The 21,988-nt window shown below is 39.0% G+C and overlaps 1 protein-coding gene across 2 annotated transcripts in view; it reads left to right on the top strand.

Annotated features, from left to right (window-relative positions):
• RBBP6 (RB binding protein 6, ubiquitin ligase) overlaps positions 1 to 15,326 on the top strand; it is a 35,571-nt gene extending 20,245 nt beyond the window's left edge. Inside the window, exons 9-18 of one of the 2 annotated variants that reach the window (XM_027527668.1) lie at positions 164 to 267; positions 379 to 716; positions 6,216 to 6,312; positions 6,407 to 6,485; positions 6,591 to 6,645; positions 8,267 to 8,335; positions 9,593 to 9,952; positions 10,241 to 10,342; positions 11,198 to 12,955; positions 13,322 to 15,326. In XM_027527668.1, coding sequence (XP_027383469.1) covers positions 164 to 267; positions 379 to 716; positions 6,216 to 6,312; positions 6,407 to 6,485; positions 6,591 to 6,645; positions 8,267 to 8,335; positions 9,593 to 9,952; positions 10,241 to 10,342; positions 11,198 to 12,955; positions 13,322 to 14,906 — 4,547 coding nt within the window. In that variant the 3' untranslated portion in view covers positions 14,907 to 15,326. The remainder of the gene's footprint in view (positions 1 to 163; positions 268 to 378; positions 717 to 6,215; positions 6,313 to 6,406; positions 6,486 to 6,590; positions 6,646 to 8,266; positions 8,336 to 9,592; positions 9,953 to 10,240; positions 10,343 to 11,197; positions 12,956 to 13,321) is intronic. The other variant, XM_027527669.1, reaches the window with a different exon arrangement.
• Positions 15,327 to 21,988: the final 6,662 nt, after the last annotated feature.

Below are 21,988 nucleotides of genomic sequence, written 5' to 3'. Positions count from 1 at the left end.
AAAATTTACTTTTAAATTTCTTAATCTAAGAATAGAAGTGATGAGTAATGTGTGCTTGGAAAATAGTAGTGTAACTGAACACATATAAACCATCTTTTCAATTCATGGCCAAAAACTGGGTTCCTAACTGTGCTTTTGTTAATATTTAAAATCTTATACATAGGTATAAGGACAGCACTCTTGGAATCAGATGAACATACATGTCCAACATGTCATCAGAATGACGTCTCTCCTGACGCTTTAATTGCCAATAAGTTCTTACGACAGGTAGCTATATTTATATTTCTTTTTATGAAAATTTTTTAAAAATCTTTTGATTTAACTGTACTTGAGTAAATACTGCATCTTTTTCTGCATTTTTATGTTTGGTGTCTATAGGCTGTTAATAACTTCAAAAATGAAACTGGTTATACGAAAAGACTAAGAAAACAGTTACCCCCACCCCCTCCCCCAATACCACCTCCAAGACCACTCATCCAGCGGAACCTACAGCCTCTGATGAGATCTCCAATATCAAGACAGCAAGATCCTCTGATGATTCCAGTGACATCTTCATCAACTCACCCGGCTCCATCTATGTCTTCACTAACCTCTAATCAGTCTTCTTTGGCCCCTCCTGTCCCTGGAAATCCATCTTCTGCCCCAGCCCCCGTACCTGATATAACTGCAACAGTCTCCATATCAGTCCACTCAGAAAAATCAGATGGACCTTTTCGGTAAGTCTGTATTTCTCACTGTTAGGAAACAACTGAGACCAGAGATGGTTTTTTTTTTTTTTTTTTTTTTTTTTTTTTTTGTATATTGCTTAAATTGTTGTTTTATTGACTGGCAGTCTGTAGCATCCTACTGTATTCAGTAAGGTGGGTGACTTGTAAGAAACGGCTTAGTCTTTTGGAATTCCCTGGCAGTCCAGTGATTAGGACTTGGCTCTTGAATTGCTGGAGCCCGGGTTCAATCCCTTTTGGAGATCTGAGATCCCATAAGCCACACAGCATGGCCAAATGAAAAAAAAAGAAATGACTTAGTCTTACTGGAGGAATAAACAGATGAAGCAGATTCATTTGTAAATGATTAAATGTCCCAAAGTCAAAAACTATACAGATTGCCAGCAACCCCTCTTAAATGTTGAATAGTATCCCATAACAGCTTTGCAGTTCACAGGAGGGAGCGTTCACTTATGATCATAATGACGGTATTAAAAAACAGTAGATTTGAGTAGAACTAAGAACAGAGGGGACGGGATGAAACACTGGTAGAAAGGTCAGAAATAATTGTTTTGGAGCATAATTATGTAGGAGAGTAGCAAAACCTCACTTAAATCCTACTGCTTCTGAAATGAAAGGGACCTATGACTATATAGTCCAGTGGCTCTGTAAGTCCAAGTCTTAAAAAAATGAACCAGCTTTGAAAAATTAAGATGCCAGGGGTATTTTCCCAGAAGCAAAATTTTTAGGAGTAGGACCTTTACAAGTATACTAAAGAGATCCCTGCAAACTACTTGTATATATAGGATGGATAAACAACAAGATCCTACTGTACAGCACAGGAAACTTGAGTATCATGTCACAAATCATGATGAAAAAGAATAAAATCCCACTGATCTAGTTCAGCCTTTCATTTGATTAATAGTGGGAGTGGTCTTTTATTCATTGACTTACCTTAGAGTACCTTTTCGACTTACTAGAGCTGGAAGTAGAATTTAACTCTAAATCCTTTTTTTCTCTTTTTGGTTTTGCAACTTTTTTTTTTTAAGCTTTAATAGTCTTAAAACTGCACCAGTTTCTATCATTTCATAGATTGTACTTTTTACAAGATTCCTTCATCATACATTTTACTTACATATGAAGAACTCTTCCAAAGTCCAGTCTGGCTCATTTTCCCCAGAAGTTTACATCACCTTTGATTTAAGTCACTTTAATGCAAGTGTGATGGAGAACAGTGTTAGGAACAACAGGATGTAATTTAAAACTTTTTTTCCCATTAATAATTTTTTAGTTACGTGCAAAAGGAAACCTTATAATCCTGTCATCACAGATAATGCATTCCTGAAGTAAGAATATTTGTGTACTGCAGACATTTTCTGCAGATCTATTATTTTTTGAACTCTGCAAGTGTTTCAGTTCAGTTCAGTCACTCAGTTGTGTCTGACTTTTGGGACCCCATGAATTGCAGCACACCAGGCCTCCCTATCCATCACCAACTCCCGGAGTTCACCTAAACTCATGTCCATCAAGTTGGTGATGCCATCCAGCCATCTCATCCTCTACTGTCCCCTTTTCCTCCTGCCCCCAGTGCCTCCCAGCATCAGGGTCTTTTCCAGTAAGTCAATTCTTCGCATGAGGTGGCCAAAATATTGGAGTTTCAGCTTCAGCAGCAGTCCCTCCAGTGAACACGCAGGACTGATCTCCTTTAGGATGGACTGGTTGGACCTCCTTGCAGTCCAAGGGACTCTCAAGATCTCTCTTCCAACACCACAGTTCAAAAGCATCAATTCTTTGGTGCTCAGCTTTCTTCAGAATCCCGGCTCTCACATCCACACATGACCACTGGAAAAACCATAGCCTTGACAAAGTAATACCTCTGCTTTTCAATATGCTATCTAGGTTGGTCATAACTTTTCTTCCAAGGCGTAAGCGTCTTTTAATTTCATGGCTGGAATCACCATCTGCAATGATTTTGGAGCCCAAAAAAAATAAAGTCTGACACTGTTTCCACTGTTTCCCCATCTATTTGCCATGAAGTGCCATCCAGCCATCTCATCCTCTATTGTCCCCTTCTCCTCCTGCCCCCAATCCCTCCCAGCATCAGAGTCTTTTCCAATGAGTCAACTCTTCGCATCAGGTGGCCAAAGTATTGGAGTTTCACCTTTAGCATCAGTCCTTCCAATGAACACCCAGGACTGATACCCTTTAGAATGGACTGGTTGGATCTCCTTGCAGTCCAAGGGAGCCCTCAGAAAATAAAGTCTGACACTGTTTCCACTGTTTCCCCATCTATTTCCCATGAAGTGATGGGACCAGATGCCATGATCTTTGTTTTCTGAATGTTGAGCTTTAAGCCAAGTTTTTCACTCTCCTTTCACTTTCATGAGGAGGCTATTCTTAGTTCCTCTTCACTTTGTGCCATAAGGGTGGTGTCATCTGCATATCTGAGGTTATTGATATTTCTCCCGGCAAGCTTGATTCCAGCTTGTGCTTCTTCCAGCCCACCATTTCTCATGATGTACTCTGCATAGAAGTTAAATAAGTAGGGTGACAATATACAGCCTTGACATACTCCTTTTCCTATTTGGAACCAGTCTGTTGTTCCATGTCCAGTTCTAACTGTTGCTTCCTGACCTGCATATAGGCTTCTCAAGAGGCAGGTCAGGTGGTCTGGTATTCCCATCTCTTTCAGAATTTTCCACAGTTTATTGTGATCCACACAGTCAAAGGCTTTGGCATAGTCAATAAAGCAGAAATAGATGTTTTTCTGGAACTCTATTGCTTTTTTGATGATCCAGCGGATGTTGGCAATTTGATCTCTGGTTCCTCTGCCTTTTCTAAAATCAGCTTGAACATCTTGAAGTTCATGGTTCACATATTGCTGAAGCCTGGCTTGGAGAATTTTGAGCATTACTTTACTAGCATGTGAGATGAGTGCAATTGTGCGGTAGTTTGAACATTCTTTGGCATTGCCTTTCTTTGGGATTGGCATGAGAACTTCCCTTTTCCAGTCCTGTGGCCACAGCTGAGTTTTCCAATTTGCTGGCATATTGAGTGCAGCACTTTCACAGCATCATTCAGGATTTGAAATAGCTCCACTGGAATTCCATCACCTCCACTAGCTTTGTTCATAGTGATGCTCTCTAAGGCCCATTTGACTTCCCATTCCAGGATGTCTGGCTCTAGGTGAGTGATCACACCATCGTGATTATCTGGGTCATGAAGATCTTTTTTGTACAGTTCTCCTGTGTATTCTTGCCACCTCTTCTTAATATCTTCTGCTTCTGTTAGGTCCATACCATTTCTGTCCTTTATCGAGCCCATTTTTGCATGAAATGTTCCCTTGGTATCTCTGATTTTCTTGAAGAGATCTCTAGTCTTTCCCATTCTGTTGTTTTCCTCTATTTGCATTGATTGCTGAGGAAGGCTTTCTTATCTCCCCTTGCTATTCTTTGGAACTCTGTATTCAGATGCTTATATCTTTCCTTTTCTCCTTTGCTTTTCGCTTCTCTTCTTTTCACAGCTGTTTGTAAGGCCTCCCCAGATAGCCATTTTGCTTTTTTGCATTTGTTTTCCATGGGGATGGTTTTTATCCCTGTCTCCTGTACAATGTCACGAACCTCTGTCCATAGTTCATCAGGCACTCTATCAGATGTAGTCCCTTACATCTATTTCTCACTTCCACTGTATAATCATAAGGGATTTGATTTAGGTCATACCTGAATGGTCTAGTGGTTTTCCCCACTTTCTTCAATTTAAGTCTGAATTTGGCAATAAAGAGTTCATGATCTGAGCCACAGTCAGCTCCCAGTCTTGTTTTTGCTGACTGTATAGAGCTCCTCCATCTTTGGCTGCAAAGAATATAATGAATCTGATTTCGGTGTTGACCATCTGGTGATGTCCATGTGTAGAGTCTTCTCTTGTGTTGTTGGAAGAGGGTGTTTGCTATGACCAGTGCGTTCTCTTGGCAAAACTCTATTAGCCTTTTCCCTGCTTCATTCCATACTCCAAGGCCAAATTTGCCTGTTATTCCAGGTGTTTCTTGACTTCCTACTTTTGCATTCCAGTCCCCTATAATGAAAAGGACATCTGTTTTGGGTGTTAGTTCTAGAAAGCCTTGTAGGTCTTCATAGAGCCATTCAACTTCAGCTTCTTCAGCGTTACTGGTTGGGGCACAGGCTTGAATTACTGTGATATTGAATGGTTTGCCTTGGAAACGAACAGAGATCATTCTGTCATTTTTGAGGTTGCATCCAAGTACTGCATTTCGGACTCTTTTTGTTGACCATGATGGCTACTCCATTTCTTCTAAGGGTTCCTGCCCACAGTAGTAGATATAATAGTCATCTGAGTTAAATTCACCCATTCCAGTCCATTTTAGTTTGCTGATTCCTAGAATGACGACGTTCACTCTTGCCATCTCCTGTTTGACCACTTCCAATTTGCCTTGATTCATGGACCTGACATTCCAGGTTCCTATGCAATATTGCTCTTTACAGCATCGGGCCTTGCTTCGATCACCAGTCACATCCACAGCTGGGTATTGTTTTTGCTTTGGCTCCATCCCTTCGTGCTTTCTGGAGTTAATTTCTCCATTAATCTCCAGTAGCATATTGAGTACCTACCAACCCAGGGAGTTTCCCTTTCAGTATCCTATCATTTTGCCTTTTCATACTGTTCATGGGGTTCTCAAGGCAAGAAAAGTGAAGTGGTTTGCCATTCCCTTCTCCAGTGGGCCACATTCTGTCAGATCTCTCCATCATGACCCTCCCATCTTGGGTGGCCCCACACAGCATGGCTTAGTTTCATTGAGTTAGACAAGGCTGTGGTTCTTGTGATCAGATTGGCTAGTTTTCTGTGATTATGGTTTCAGTGTGTCTGCCCTCTGATGCCCTCTTGCAACACCTACCATCTTACTTGGGTTTCTCTTACCTTAGATGTGGGGTATCTCTTTACAGCTGCTCCAGCAAAGTGCAGCTGCTGTCCCTTACCTTGGACGAGGGGTATCTCCTCACTGGCCCACCCTCCTGACCTTGAACATGGAGTAGCTCCTCTCGGCCCTCCTTTGCGCGCGCAGCCACTGCTCCTTGGACGTGCGGTGGCTCCTCTCCGCAAGTGTTTGAGGCCTTTAAATATGACTCAATCTTTGGAATAATAGAATTTTTCTTCAAAAATATGGAAAATATTCTCATTGAAATTTAAGGCACACAGCGTGCTGATTTGACTTACACATATTGTGAAATAATTACTGCAGTAGGATCAGCTAACATCCATCTTCTCACCTAAATACAGTAAGAAGTGGAAAAAAGAGTTCTCACCTCCTTGTGATGAGAAGTCTTAGGATTTAATCTCTCTTAACAGCTTTCCAGTATACCATACAGCTGTGTTACCTACAGTCATCATGTTGTACATTGCATCCTGAGTACTTACTTACATAACTGGAAGTTTGTACCTTTAATTCTTTATTTGTAATGACCTTTTAATGTTGTTGTAAATTATTTTATTTTCTAGGGATTCAGATAATAAAATACTGCCAGCTGCAGCACTTGCATCAGAACATTCAAAGGGAGCTTCTTCAATTGCAATTACTGCTCTTATGGAAGAGAAGGTAAGTTTCATTGGCTTTTAAATTTGGAGACCTTTTTATATTATTACAGTAGTTTTTTGTTTTGTTTTTTAACTATTTGTGTTTTTTTCTAAAGGGTTACCAGGTGCCTGTACTTGGAACCCCCTCTTTGCTTGGACAGTCATTATTGCATGGACAATTGATCCCCACAACTGGTGAGTATAAAATCATTTTGGTTTGAACTTTTTCCCTTAAAAAATAATTTTAGCTTTATTCAGCATATAATTGTATATTTAGTTGTTCTTATTTTTTTGTCCAAGGTCCAGTAAGAATAAATGCTGCTCGTCCAGGTGGTGGTCGACCAGGTTGGGAACAGTAAGTATATGTTTCACATAATCTTCAGATGATTGCTTTCAAACCAGAGATAGAAATTACAATCTAAGTAGTGTGTTGCTGAGTGTCTTTTATTATAAACTCTCTTATATGCCGTAGTTTACAGTTTTTGTGTAAAATGTCACAAACTCAAGACTATATGAAGAATTATTTTCTAAAAGAATGTGTTTTCTAAAATATAAACTTATAAATTCTTTTTAAAGTGTATCATTCACAAAATTTCTCATTTTGAATAGTTCAGTTAATTAAATTCTATTACATATTAAAATCTATGAAGTTTGAGCGACATGCTTTGTGAACAGTCCCTGTAATAAGTCCTTCCTCCTCTCAGAAGAAAAAGCAAAAAATTCTATAGGGTATAATTTTTTATGGCATTAAAAATCAGATTTGTTTATTGTTTTATATAATATTTATGTTTATATAGCTCATATATTTAATTTATATAAACTGGCTTATATTCTAAAACTTTGATCTTTTTGTTTGAAAGATAAATCAGACTCATTATAGAAAAAGTATGTTAAGAATGTATCAGTAGAAAAGGCTTCCCTGGTGGCTCAGATGGTGAAGAATCTGCCTGCAGTGTGGGAGACCCAGGTTCAATGCCTGGATTGGGACGATTTCCCTGGAGAAGGGAATGGCTACCCACTCCAGTATTCTTGCCTGAAGAATTACATAGACAGAAGATCCTGGTGGGCTAAAGTCCATGAAGTCACAGAGTCAGCCATGACTGAGTGACTAACACACACACATACAAATCTATCAGTAGAAAGAATACAGGATTTGAAGACAGATCTGGGTTTGAATCCCAGCTCCTGCATTTACTAGCTGTATGACAGTGAGTGTGTGATTGTACTTCTCAGCCTCCATTGCCTCATCTGTAGGATTGGAATGGTGCTACTTACCTCACATGTCAGACACCTCCACATAGTTCCCAGCAGATAAAAGGACTCTTTTCCTTTTCTGTAACAGTTAAGTTCAAGGCTTCCCTGGTGGCTCATTGGTGAAGAACCCACCTGCCAACGCAGGGTTCTGATGCCACGTCCGGGGACATCCCACATGCCTAGGACCAACCAAGCCCATACACCACAGCTGTTGAGCCTGTGTTCTCTAGAGCCCAGGAACTGCAACTGCTGAGCCCAGGGTTCGTAACTGCTGAAGTACATGCGCCCTAGAGTCCATGCTGTGCAACAGGAGAAGCCACCCCAGTGAGAAGCCTGCACACTGCCACAAAGACCAGCCCCTGCTCCCCACAAGCAGAGAAGAGCCCGAGCAGCAATCCAGCACAGCCAATAAATAAATACTTAACTTTTTTTAAGTACATGGGATCTTTAAAAAAAAAAAAAAACACACAGTTCAAAGTAACGTTATAAAATGCTAATTAAAATGTACTACATGAAGTTTATATTGAGGCTTCATTGTTTATAATGTTAATCAGAAAAAATATTCAGGTACATATAATGCTTGCTCATATCTCTCTATCTGGAACGAGCAAGAATCAGGGAGTAAGGAAAAGTTTCTGGAATAGTTAAAAAATAGGTGTCTTAAAGTCTATGCACCAAAAGATCATGTATTATACTCAAGCCTATTTTATCTTTCCACACAGTTCCAACAAACTTGGATACTTGGTTTCTCCACCACAGCAAATTAGAAGAGGAGAGAGAAGCTGCTACAGGTAGGCTTGCTAAAAGTCGTGAATAACAGTAATCTGATGACACTGAAAAATACAGCAAAAATTAAAGCATAGCAGTGGCAAGGGGAATGAGTTCATTTGGTTTGCAGATACCTCACTTAAATCTTGAGTTGTGCTTGAGAGGCCTATAAAAGAATAGATTACATTTAGTATTTTAAATATTGGTTTTTTAAGGCTACATCTTTGCTACTCCTTCTTAAGGACTACTTTCTCCTTGTCAGCACATAGCAGAATATTGGCTTATCTCTGTTGAGTGTAGAGGGAAGTCAGTAAAGCCTATACAATGTTTAAGATGTTGTCATTAATTTAAAGTGAATGTTAACCAGTTCAACTCCTAATGTGAAGAAGAATTGCACATATTTCTCTCCTAGACTCAGTTGTCCCAGTCTTCTGCCATCTTTTCTTCTAAAAGAAGAGACAGGAGATTGTTAGGGACCCTTGCTCTGGAGATACACAAGCAGTGTCAATCTAAGAAGTAACCCATATAAGTTTTACTCTCTAGGTCATTCTTAAGGATATCTTCTAGTGCACCAAAGGGAATTGCTAAGCTTATGAAGGATAACTACTGTTTTGTTGCTAAATCACGTATTTAATAGGATATTTACTAAATCAGACTCTCTGAAAAGAGGCTTAAAATCTAAACCCCTACTGCTGCTGTTGTATACCAGTTACCTGTAATTTAAAGATCCTTTTAAAAAGCTTAACAGAAATAAGCCCACTTTTTTTTTTTTTTTAAACCACTGTTTCTTTGATGAGGCAGAATTTTAGCACTTAATTTTAACTGTGTGAGAATAAAACAGATTTTCAGTTACTGATTACAACTGTTAAACTAATAATTGTTGTAGTTTGAAGGGTCTTTACATATTTACTCAAAAAGATTATAGGAAGTGGGTTTTCTTCATTTAAACTTGATCTTGGAAGGCATTTTGGGGAGAACCAGATCACAGGCTTTAACCTATCAGCTCCTTTAAATGATGGATTAGGAAGTAACAAGAGATCATTGTGAAGTGATAATTGGAACTTCACAAGAGAACATAGTGTCTCCATATAAAGAAGGCCTTGTAAACGTATATCCTCTCAGTCCCTAACTGGCCTGAAAAGTTGTTTTTAACATGTGAATGATGTTACCTTTACATTCAGTTTATATCAGTGTCCTGATGCTTATTTAAATAGTTTTGGGATAGAAAAGATAAGCTTCCTTATCTCAGATGCTTTAATATCTTGGAATTATTTTTCCAGAAGTATAAACCGTGGACGACACCACAGCGAAAGATCACAGAGAACTCAAGGCCCGTCACTGCCAGCAACTCCAGTGTTTGTGCCTGTCCCACCCCCTCCCTTGTATCCGCCTCCTCCCCACACACTTCCTCTCCCAGGTGTTCCTCCACCACAGTTCTCTCCTCAGTTTCCTCCTGGCCAGCCACCACCTGCTGGGTATACTGTTCCCCCTCCAGGGTTTCCTCCAGCTCCAACCAATTTATCTGCACCTTGGGTGTCATCTGGAGTACAGACTGCTCATTCTAATACCATCCCAACAACACAAGCACCACCTTTGTCCAGGGAAGAATTCTATAGAGAGCAACGACGACTAAAAGAAGAGTAAGTGTTCTAATTTGAAATTACTCTACACGTTCATTTTCTGATGTAACATTAAACAGGTATCTTTGGAAGCATTTTCCAGTGTTTCCAGTTAGTGTAAGAAAAATCACCTAAAACTTAAACCAAGTCATACAAGCAACTTCCTCAGGGATTCCTAGTTATTTATAGTTTTAAAGTGGAAAACTAATGGCAATTTCATTCATTTCATTCATAATCTAATTACATTTGTCTTGTTAGTTTTCTTAAATGGTTTTTGTTAACTTTCACTCTTTAACTTTATTTTACTAGGGAAAAGAAAAAGTCCAAGCTAGATGAGTTTACAAATGATTTTGCTAAGGAATTGATGGAATACAAAAAGATTCAAAAGGAGCGTAGGCGCTCATTTTCCAGGTTAGTGTTTTGCAAGCCTTCACAACAGAATTGCAAATGGGACTTTGAATATCCAGGGATTAGCTATGGATATAAATAACATCACAGTTATGGAATTTTTCTGATTCGGTCTAGGTTTATAGAAATGGAAATGTAGCTTATTTCCCAGTATCTGTTTATGGAAATAATATCTCACTGTAAATTCTATTGTGTAGAACTAGCAGTTATGGGGATTAAATTACCCTTGTCCCTTGAAGTTATTTATAGTATGAAAAAAAATTGGGAAATGTTTATAGAAGGAAAGAAATAGGGGAGTAGCCGAAGAATACATTTCTGAGGACCCTCTTAAGGCTACAGCTTTCTGCTGGAACATTAACCTGTGTAATTATGAAATAACAGTAGACTACAATGATAGAAAAACTGAATTATAAAAATTCCCTAGAAGCTTGTTTAGAAGACTTCTTTTTTAAGCTTATGCTCAAAATATGGTTCCTTTTAAAGCTAGACTGTTGGCCAATAAAGGACAAAAAGAGAAAAATCAGTGCTACTTAAAATAATCAGATAGGAAGTAAAATTTAAATTTAATTGGCATTTTGTCTAGTGTTGATTAGCTCATATAATTCACGGTACATTAATGCACTTCACTCTAATTATTAAGACTTCACTTTTGTTTTGCAACAAGTGATTGCTCTGATCTTTGTGTACTTTATTCCATTCCAGTAGAGGTCACTGTGCCTCTTTAATCATCTAAGATGAAACTTGATATAAAGAAATCTGGAACCATGAGGAGAACATACTTGAATGCAAGAATCTGTATTTTATTTAGTATATTTTTCTCAACTATCAATTATTGTTTTGTTTTTGTTTTTTTTTTAGGTCCAAGTCTCCCTATAGTGGTTCATCCTATTCAAGAAGTTCATATACTTATTCTAAATCAAGATCTGGTTCAACGCGGTCACGTTCTTATTCTCGATCATTTAGCCGCTCACATTCTCGTTCCTATTCACGATCACCTCCATACCCCAGAAGAGGCAGAGGAAAGAGTCGAAACTACCGTTCACGGTCTAGATCGCACGGGTATCATCGATCTAGGTCAAGGTCACCTCCATATAGACGGTATCACTCACGATCAAGATCTCCTCAAGCATTTAGGGGACAGTCTCCTAATAAACGTAATGTACCTCAAGGAGAAACAGAGCGTGAATATTTTAACAGATTCAGAGAAGTTCCACCACCTTATGACATGAAAGCTTATTATGGGAGGAGTGTTGACTTTAGAGACCCATTTGAGAAAGAACGTTATCGAGAATGGGAGAGAAAATATCGAGAGTGGTATGAAAAGTATTACAAAGGCTTTGCTACTGGAGCACAGCCTAGACCATCAGCAAATAGAGAGAACTTTTCTCCAGAAAGATTTTTACCACTTAACCTTAGGAATTCTCCCTTCACAAGAGGCCGCAGAGAGGATTACTCTGGTGGACAGAGTCATAGAAGTCGAAATGTAGGTGGCAACTATCCAGAAAAGCTTTCATCGAGAGACAGTCACAATCAGAAGGATAATACAAAGTCAAAAGACAAGGAAGGTGAAAATGCTCCAGGAGATGGTAAAGGAAATAAACATAAGAAACATCGAAAAAGAAGAAAGGGGGAAGAAAGTGAAGGCTTTCTGAACCCAGAGTTACTAGACACTTCTAGGAAATCAAGAGAGCCTACAAGTGGTGAGGAAAATAAAACAGACTCATTGTTTGTTCTCCCAAGTAGAGATGATGCTACACCTGTTAGAGATGAACCAATGGATGCTGAATCCATTACTTTTAAATCAGTGTCTGAAAAAGACAAGAGAGAAAAAGATAAACCTAAAGCAAAAGGTGACAAGACCAAACGGAAAAATGATGGATCTACTGTATCCAAAAAAGAAACTGTTGTAAAACCTGCTAAAGGACCCCAAGAAAAACTAGATGGAGAGCGTGAAAAATCTCCTCGATCTGAACCTCCACTTAAAAAAGCCAAAGAGGAGACCCCGAAGACTGACAATGTGAAATCATCATCTTCCTCTCAAAAAGATGAAAAGACGGTTGGTACCCCCAGAAAAGCTCACTCAAAGTCAGTAAAGGAGCACCAGGAGACAAAACTAGTCAAAGAGGAAAAAGTGAAGAAGGACTACTCCAAAGACATCAAGTCAGAGAAGGTAGCTAGTAAGGAAGAAAAGGCCAGGAAGCCTAATGAGAAAAGTAAACCACTTGATAGCAAGGGAGAAAAAAGGAAGAGAAAAACTGAAGAAAAAAGTGTAGATAAAGATTTTGAGTCATCTTCAATGAAAATCTCTAAATTAGAAGTAACTGAAATAGTGAAACCATCACCCAAGCGCAAAATGGAGCTTGATATTGAAAAGATGGATAGGACACCTGAAAAAGACAAAATTTCATCATCAGCTGCTCCAGCCAAAAAAATCAAGCTTAACAGAGAAACTGGTAAAAAAATTGGAAGTACAGAAAATGTATCTAACACAAAAGAACCCTCTGAAAAATTGGAATCAACATCTGGCAAAGTGAAACAAGAAAAAGTCAAAGGAAAGGTCAGGCGGAAAGTGACTGGAACTGAAGGATCCAGCTCAACACTTGTGGATTATACCAGGTATCTGATAATTGGGGAGGGGTGGGGTGGGGGAGGGTTGCATTGTGGATTATACCAGGTAGCTGATAATGGCAGGGGTGAAAAAAGGAGAATATGTTTCTTAAGAATGTATTGATGTTAGGGGTTAGCTGGTTACTCTTGTCTTTGAGGATAACAATTGTTAAAAGATAACAGATGTTAAGTAGATTTTGGGAGTGAGCCACACTTACTTTTATGTAATCATACACACATATCTTAGAGCAGAGTAAGTGGGCTTTTGAAACTTGAAAGGGCATTTATTATATTTAAGTTAAGTCTTTTTATACTCATCAGTGTTTAACAGTTACGAGTTCTTCATTGAATAAAAAATATTTTAATTCTTTTTAGTACCAGTTCAACTGGAGGCAGTCCTGTGCGGAAATCTGAAGAAAAAACAGATACAAAGCGAACTGTCATTAAAACAATGGAAGAATATAATAATGACAACACAGCTCCTGCTGAAGATGTTATTATTATGATCCAGGTTCCCCAATCCAAATGGGATAAAGATGACTTTGAATCTGAAGAAGAAGATGTTAAATCCACCTCACAGCCTATATCAAGTGTAGGAAAACCTGCCAGTGTTATAAAAAATGTTAGCACTAAACCACCAAATGCAATCAAGTATACTGAAAAAGAAAGTGAATCATCAGAGAAAATTCAGAAACTCGCCAAGGAAGTGAGCCATGAAACTGCACAGCATGAGGTCAAAAGTTCAAAAAACTCTGCATCTAGTGAAAAAGGGAAAACCAAAGATCGAGATCACTCAGTATTGGAAAAGGAAAACCCAGAAAAGAGAAAGAACAACAGCACTCAGCCAGAGAAAGATAGTAATCTGGACCGTCTGAATGAGCAAGGAAATTTTAAAAGTCTGTCTCAGTCTTCCAAAGAGACTAGAACTTCTGGGAAAGAAGATAAGCATGATTCCGTTCGAGGGTCCTCAAATAAAGACTTCACTCCCAACAGAGACAAAAAAACAGATTATGACAACAGAGAGTATTCAAGTTCCAAACGTAGAGATGAAAGGAATGAATTAACAAGAAGAAAAGACTCTCCTTCTCGGAGTAAAGACTCTGCATCTGGACAAAAAACTAAGCCAAGGGAGGAGAGAGATTTGCCTAAAAAAGGAACAGGAGATTCCAAAAAAAGTAATTCTAGTCCCACGAGAGACAAAAAACCTCATGATCATAAAGCCACTTATGATACTAAACGCTTAAGTGAAGAGACAAAATCTGTAGATAAAAATCCCTGTAAAGATCGTGAGAAACATATGTTAGAGGCAAAGAACAGTAAAGAGTCAAGTGGCAATAAATCACTTAGTATACTTAACCCACCTGACCCACAGATTGAGAAAGAGCCAGTTACTGGGCAAATTGATAAGAACACCATCAAGCCTAAGCCCCAGTTAAGTCACTCCTCTCGACTGTCCTCTGACTTAACTAGAGAAACTGATGAAGCTGCTTTTGAACCAGACTATAATGAAAGTGACAGTGAAAGCAATGTGTCTATAAAAGAGGAAGAAACTGCAGGAAAGGTTTCTAAAGAACTGAAAGATAAAGTAGTGGAGAAAGCAAAGGAGAGCCTGGACACGGCAGCAGTCAGCCAGGCAGGCGTCACCAGGAGCCAGAGTCAGAGCAGCCCGAGTGTCAGTCCAAGCAGAAGTCACAGCCCTTCTGGAAGCCAAACCCGGAGCCACAGCAGCAGTGCCAGCTCTGCAGAAAGTCAGGACAGCAAGAAGAAGAAGAAAAAGAAGGAAAAGAAAAAGCACAAGAAACATAAAAAGCATAAGAAGCATAAGAAGCATGCAGGCACTGAAGCAGAATTGGAAAAAAGCCAAAAACACAAACATAAGAAAAAGAAGTCAAAGAAGAGCAAAGATAAAGAAAAGGAGAAGGAGAAGGATGACCAAAAAGTGAAATCTGTCACTGTGTAGAAGGGCAGATTTTTAAAAATTGACTTAATTCCTAAGTCATCTGTATTAAATTTTGTTATAATGTAAAGAGATTCAAGCCTTGTAAATAATGATACGGAAGACCCTGTGCTGCACTTAAAATATTGCTGCTTGATTATTTGATTTTTACATCAGAGCTTTATAACACGAACTTTTGTACAGAATTGTGAGTTGTGACCATGTAACATGAGAGGTTTTGCTAGGGCCTATTATTTTTAACCACCATTAATTAGTTGGGGTGGAGTTTACTGTACTGTGAAATTTTCACATTTGAATTTTTTTAATTGCCTGGCAAAAGCTGATATCAGTTCTAAAATATCAGCAGAATGATTTGCTGAATTCATTACAACCCTGTTATGTCACTTTTTGATTACAATAAAAGTTTTCAGTAAACTTTTCAAATGTTGAATGATTGCCTTATTTGAAGGAAAGTGTGTCATGACTTCACTTCCCTCTTCCATTTCCCTATTTAAAGTATCCTTTGAGTCTTTAGTATAAACTGAACTGTATGTATAAAATCCTGAAGTAAACATGGAAGATATACTTCATTTGTTGGCTGATAAAAGGTGGCCAGAAACAAGGAATCGTGGTTAATTTGATTTCTGGTTGAATAAGTCTTAAAGTTCTAGATCGCACTTACAATACGTGGCCTATCCAATCTGTGTCCAGCAGCGAGTAGTAATAGGTCCAGAAGCAGTAGGTAGAGACTACAATGGATCTCCTTAATGGCTCCGGTTCAGGAAGTTTATTGTGGGCAATAAAAAGCTATTGAAAAGATGTTGGGAGCTAGGGTAAGATTGGTACTTTAGAAATACGGCTGTGTAAATAGAGATTAAGAAGACAGTGGCTAAAAGGAAAAGAGACTAGTTCTAGTGTGAGGTAATGATCCTGAAATACTTTGGTCCAGGGCACTGGACTGGTAGTGAGAGAACAGGTTTACATTAGCAGCAACTCAGTTCATTTCCTTGATATTATTTCCAAAGTGTACCATATTTACAGTCTTGTATGCTGCTGTTGGTACTCGGTTTTAGGTGGTATACAAACATACGTGAGGATGTTTTCTAATGCAGCATTTAATACGTAAGGAAAAACATTAAGTGATTGAAAGCATGTAAGGGTAATAACGAAAATGCTGTTCACATCAGGAAAGCCATTCAGGACTGAGTTAAGCTTGGGGAGATGTTGCCTTTAAGTGAAACCAACTTGACTTTTAAAGAGCTCTTTTGCTGTGATTCTTAAGTCACTCTTTTTATTTCCAGACATCTCCATCACGGGGGAGTTCACCCACTGCTCGCCTCACCCCTTTCCAAGCTCACAACACGGTCCCCTTGTGCTTTCAGATAGTCCAGCAAGACCACACTCCATTCTTATTAATCTCGGCCCCACATCTAGACCATATCGCCCACATTCACTGAGGACTTTGGCTTCTAGAACTCACTTTTTATCATACATTCTATCATATGAGGTCAGTTTCATTACCTGGATGCATTGTTAATAATTCACTTTGAGCTCAACTGGCCTTCACTTTAATTGCAGTCCACTCCTATGACAATTTTCTTGAGTTAATCACCACCCGTCACCATACCCATCTTAAAATTTCAACTCCAGTGTGTCATCTGCAACCTACTTTTTCAGCTACTTTCCCTATTGGCCTTATTTAGACCTGAGGTTTCAACTCATCCCTTAGTCACTTACTGGCTTTCCTTCTATAGCTGCCTGTATCGCATCATTTCAACCACATGCTAACACTCCCCAAACCTGCTCACCCTTACCCATCTTGCTTATCTAAACAGCTCAGTCCCCAAAACTAGATACAGGTGCTGATAACTGCTGCTTAACAATTAAAAGGCTTGAAAGAAAGTTGAAGAAATAACTGCCAGGCACTGTGCTAGGTGCAGGCCTTACTTGACCCTTGAGAATGCTAATGACTCATGTTTAGTGCTGCTTTGAGCAGGAAGCTCCGCTGCCTGTGAGGATCAGGCCAACCCGGAGTACTCTAGTGCCTAACTAGTCCACCTAAGTAACCCCTGCCATTTGGAGTTGGACATGTGAAAGCCACCTATCTTTGCTGGTTTCCGAAAAGGTCATGTTCTGTCTTTCTCAATTGACTGTTTGCTCTGGCTGGAATTTCCTTCCTCCTCTGTATCACAAGTTTCTACCCATTGTTTGAGAGTTAGCTTGATTGTTTTGAGTCCTCAGGGTTGCCTGCCTACCTCAAAATAACACCCTCAGGACACAATTGCATCATCGAATAGGCTATAGTATTATTAACTCTCCAGAGTGCTTACTATGAACTGTCTGATCTCCACTGCGTCATGGAAGCCAGCAATATGTCAGCTTTTTTAAAGACGGGAATATAAGTTTTGAGCCCCTATGGGTCTGGGAGATAGTGTCCTTCCAATGACCAGGTGCTTTAGTGTGCCAAGGATAGACAAAGCCTTATAATTAAGGGTTGAAAAGTAGCTCCTTTACTAGTCTCAGCATGCCAAATGAAGAAAGCTAATCCCCTCCAATATGTTTAAGGCAGGGATTCAGAGAAGGTAGGCAACTAGTTTTAATGGTTTGTTTATTCTGATTTCTGCAAGTGTCCCCAGCTATGTCTTGTCCACTTTTTCCTGTCTTCTTTGAGTGAGCTCTGTTCTTACTGTACAAAACTGTACAGAACAGAACCTCTGATTTGGAACCTTCATTAAAGTCCTTTTACACTACTGCCATTAAGCCGGCTTCCATGGGTTTCTTAGCAACAGTGAAAACCTCACTAGCACACATACACACAGCGTATCCTGCTTTGTTTTTTTATATACCATGTGCTTAAGTCGCTCAGTCATGTCCGACACTGCAACCCCATGGACTGTGTAACCCACCAGGCTCCTCTGTCCTTGGGATTTTATAGGCAAGAATACTGGAGTGGGTTGCCATTTCCTCCTCCAGGGGATCTTCCCGACCCAGGATTCAAACCTGCATCTCCTGTGTCTCCTGCATTGCAGGTGGATTCTTTACCTGCTGAGCCATCGAGGAATCACATCCTTTTGATTTTTAAGAATCGAGAATGATTTTGAAATAAGTGAATAAACTATATAAATCCTTGATAAAGGATAACGTGGAGCTGCTATAAATGAATAACAGGTATACAATATGAAAGAAATGGGGTTAACAGGAAAATTCAAAGATTTCATGCGTGGACTTCCTGGTCGTCCAGTGGTTAAGAATCCACCTGTCTGTGCAGGGAACCTGAGTTTGATCCCTGGTCAAGGAAGATCTCACATGCTGTGAAACAGTTAAGCGCTCTGGCCACAACCGTTGAGCCCACATGCTGTAACTACTGAAACCCACGCTCCACAACAAGAGAAGGCACCACAATGAGAAGCACAAGCAGGGCAACGAAGAGTAGCCCCTGCTTGCCACGTGCAGCAACAAAGACCAGGTGCAACCAAAATAATGATCTCGTGAATTTTTTCAGCAACTTCAAGTATTTATACCAGGGCTTTCTTTGTTGACTTTGAGATTATTTTTAATGTCATGTTAAAAGGATTTTAAAACAGTTACTGATAATTTCATTATGCACTTGGGTGAACAGTGATTTTTTTTTTTAACCAACACCAACATGAATCTTTTCCACTCTGCAGTGTGGCTATTTAGTAATTTGCTATGAAGTTGGCTTGGCCAGTATAGATCTTTCTCAGTTTTCTATTTTTTAAGTTTTTAGTGGTACAGCAGCCAAAATGGCTATCATCAAAAAATGTACAATAAATGCTAGAGAGGGTGTGGAGAGAAGGGAACCCTCCTACACTGTTGGTGGAAATGTAAATCGGTACAGTCGCTATGGAGAACAGTATGGAGGTTCCTTAATAAAAATAGAGCTGCCATATGACCTTGCAATCCTGTGCATATATCTGGAGAGAAACATCTGAAAGGATTCATGCACCCCCAATGTTCATTACAACACTGTTTACAATAGCCAAAACATGGAAGAATCCTAAATGCCCATCCATAGAGGCATGGATAAAGGAGATGTGGAATGGAATATTACTCAGCCGTTAAAAATAATAATGCCATCTGCAGCAACATTAATGGACCTAAAGAGTATCATACTGAGTGAAGTAAGTCAAAGAAGGAGAGATAGGTATGACATCCCTTATATGTGGGATCTTAAATGGTACAAATCAACAGAAACAGACTCACAGACTTAAGAGAATGAACTTATGGTTGCCTTGGGGTGGGGGGAGGGGAAAGTTGTGGGGAACGGATAGTTAGGAAGTTTGGGATGGACATGTACACACTGCTATATTTAAAATGGATAGCCAACAAGGACCTACCTATAGCACGTGGAACTCTGTTCAATATTATATGGCAGCCTGGATGGGAGGGGAGTTCGGGGGAGAATGGATACATGGATATGTATGGATGAGTCCCTTCACTGTTCACTTGAAACTGTCACAAAATTGTTAATCGGCTATATCCCAACACAAAAAAGTTTTAAAAACAGTTGAGTTGAAAGCTGAAAGAAAAAGTCCTTTAGTGATAAAAGATACTGATACAAGGACTTCCCTGTTGGTCCAGTAGGTAAGAATCTGCCCGCCAATGTGAGGACACAGGTTTGATCACTAGGGAGATTCCACATACAGAGCAACTAAGCCTCTGTGCCACAACTACTGAACCCACACTCCAGAGTCCAGAAGCTGCAGCTAGTGAAGCCCAAGCACCTTAGAGTCAGTCCTCTGCGATGAGAGAAGTAACCTTGGTGAGAAGCCCTCGCATTGCAACTAGAGAGTAGGCCCCGCTCACCACAACTAGAGAACGCCCACATGCAGCAACGAAGACCCAGCACAGTAAAAAAAAATTAAGATACTAATACAAGAGTGGACATACATTTAAGATTTAAAATACTCTTGTGGAGACACTGACACCTGAAAATTTTGATAATTGCTTATAAATATGTTTTTACCTAGGCTTAATGATATATGATTAAAGCTGGTAGACTGACTCTTTTTCATCTAAAAATTAACAAATTTAATGAAAAATGAATATAGGGCAAACTATATCAGTGTTAGGAACCAGGTAAAATATAAAAGGGGCAGACATGGTCACAAATGTGTGATTGCTACCACAATACCACATTTTTAAAGTTTGGGTTTTTTCTATTTTTGTTTTTGTGAGTGTGTGTGTGTGTGTGTATGGTTTCGTCTGATTTTGTCACTCAGTGGTGGGTGGCCATCCTGGTGATTATCACTGGTGGAAACATACTAAGAATAAAAACAAAATAGCAGTTCATCGATTAGTAGCAATTTTTCTGTTAAGAAAATGTTGAAACTGACAGTTAATTCCTGAAATTTTGAATCCCTTGAATAGAATTGTTGTTTAGGAGGGATTTCAACTTGACTTTATCAAGTTAATTTGGATTCAAAAATAACCCAATCCAAGAATCCAAAGAATCTTGACTTTACTCAGAATTTCAAGTCAGAATCTCAGGCTAAAGAACAGCCTCCCAGTCATGCAATCAATTTTTACCTCTTGTAATTACTCTGGGAAATATTATTTTTCTGCATTTAATGTGTCTTTGTTTCTTAGTTTAATAGTTTAATAATATATTCTTAAATATTAATTAGCTTGGGAAATAAAATTTAATAAATATCAATTTACAAAGTCACATTGATATCTTATAATTTTAAATGTTTCTTATATCAAAAGAGCTCATTAGCACACTTCATTAATACTTTATATATAACTGATGTAACTTTGTATTAGTTTAAGTTGTGTAATCTGTTGATTTGATAGACATATATTGCAGTATGATTGCCAACCGTGTGTTAGCTAACATCTCTATCATGTCACATAGTTATCATTTATTTTTGTGGTGAGAACAAAGGATATAGTCTGTTAGCAGCTTTGAAGTTTATAATAAATATTGTTGGCTATAAACAAAAAAGAAGAAATGCCTGTAATTCTCTTTCTTGAGAAAGCAGATGGCCTTTTGGGAAGTACAAATAGATCATCACTAAGTTGGAGGCGGGGCTTCCCAGGTGGCCTAGTGGTAAAGAATCCACCTGCTGGTGCAGGAGACACAAGAGATGCGGGTTCCATCCCTGGGTCAGGAAAATCCCCTGGAATAGAAAATGGCAACCCACTCCAGTATTCTTGCCTGGAAAATTCCACGGAGGGAGGCACTTGGTGGACTACAGTCCATGGGGTCACAAAGAGTTGGTCACAACTGAGCGACTGACCAAAGTTGTAGAGACAGGGTAAGGCTGTGGAGCACAAGAGGAATATTCCCTCTGAGTTCACTTTTGAAATGGAAGTTGCACTTCAGGTTTCCTTGACTTCAATCTTAGGCTACAATGTTGATTCATAAAGGTGAAGATTCTATCCAAAAATAAATGGCTATACCTGGTCGCACTGCCAGGAAGCAGGTGAGGCCACACAGGCCTCATTTGCCTGGCTATTACAGGAAAGGAAAAAACACCTAAACATACATAATTTTCAAATCATTATGGTATTGGTACTAGCAAGGGCAGACAATTAAGTGGAATTGAATACCATTCCAGAAATTGACCCAAATATAAAAGTAGTAACAGTTTCAGCATAAATAGATGTGAAAAGGATAGATTTTTCAGTAAATACTTTGAGAGAACTGGACAGCCATTTAAAGTAGACTTTTTTCACATCTTAAAATTCTAGATAGGTTAAATTTTTCTCCAAGATTTTACCCAAGTGTTGATCAATTTCACTCCAGCCTTCTAGAATCATCTTTTCTTAAATAGTTTGGTCTTTATTTTCCAAATCAGCCTGTCTATTGGAAACCCGGGTTCTTCCTCAGTATTTCTGACGGTAGTTGTGAGATCTGGTTTACCTTGGTTTCCCTTTTTTGAATTCCTGATGTCTATTCCTTGTGCTGATTTTTCTCTTCTAATCTCACTAGAATCTCCGTCTTCATAGATTTTCTGACATTTCTCCCAGAGCAAATCATATCCTCATTTTCCTATATACAGCAGCATCCTGCTTTTTTGTCTTATACCATAGGCTTTTCATCTTTTAAACTGAAATCAGTCATTAAAGTATTTTTCCAA

This window comes from Bos indicus x Bos taurus, chromosome 25, assembly GCF_003369695.1.
Source record: "Bos indicus x Bos taurus breed Angus x Brahman F1 hybrid chromosome 25, Bos_hybrid_MaternalHap_v2.0, whole genome shotgun sequence".
In the NCBI taxonomy this organism is placed as follows: Eukaryota; Metazoa; Chordata; class Mammalia; order Artiodactyla; family Bovidae; genus Bos; species Bos indicus x Bos taurus.
The sequence above is the reverse complement of the archived record's forward strand: the minus strand, read 5'-3'. Positions and strand labels throughout refer to the sequence as shown.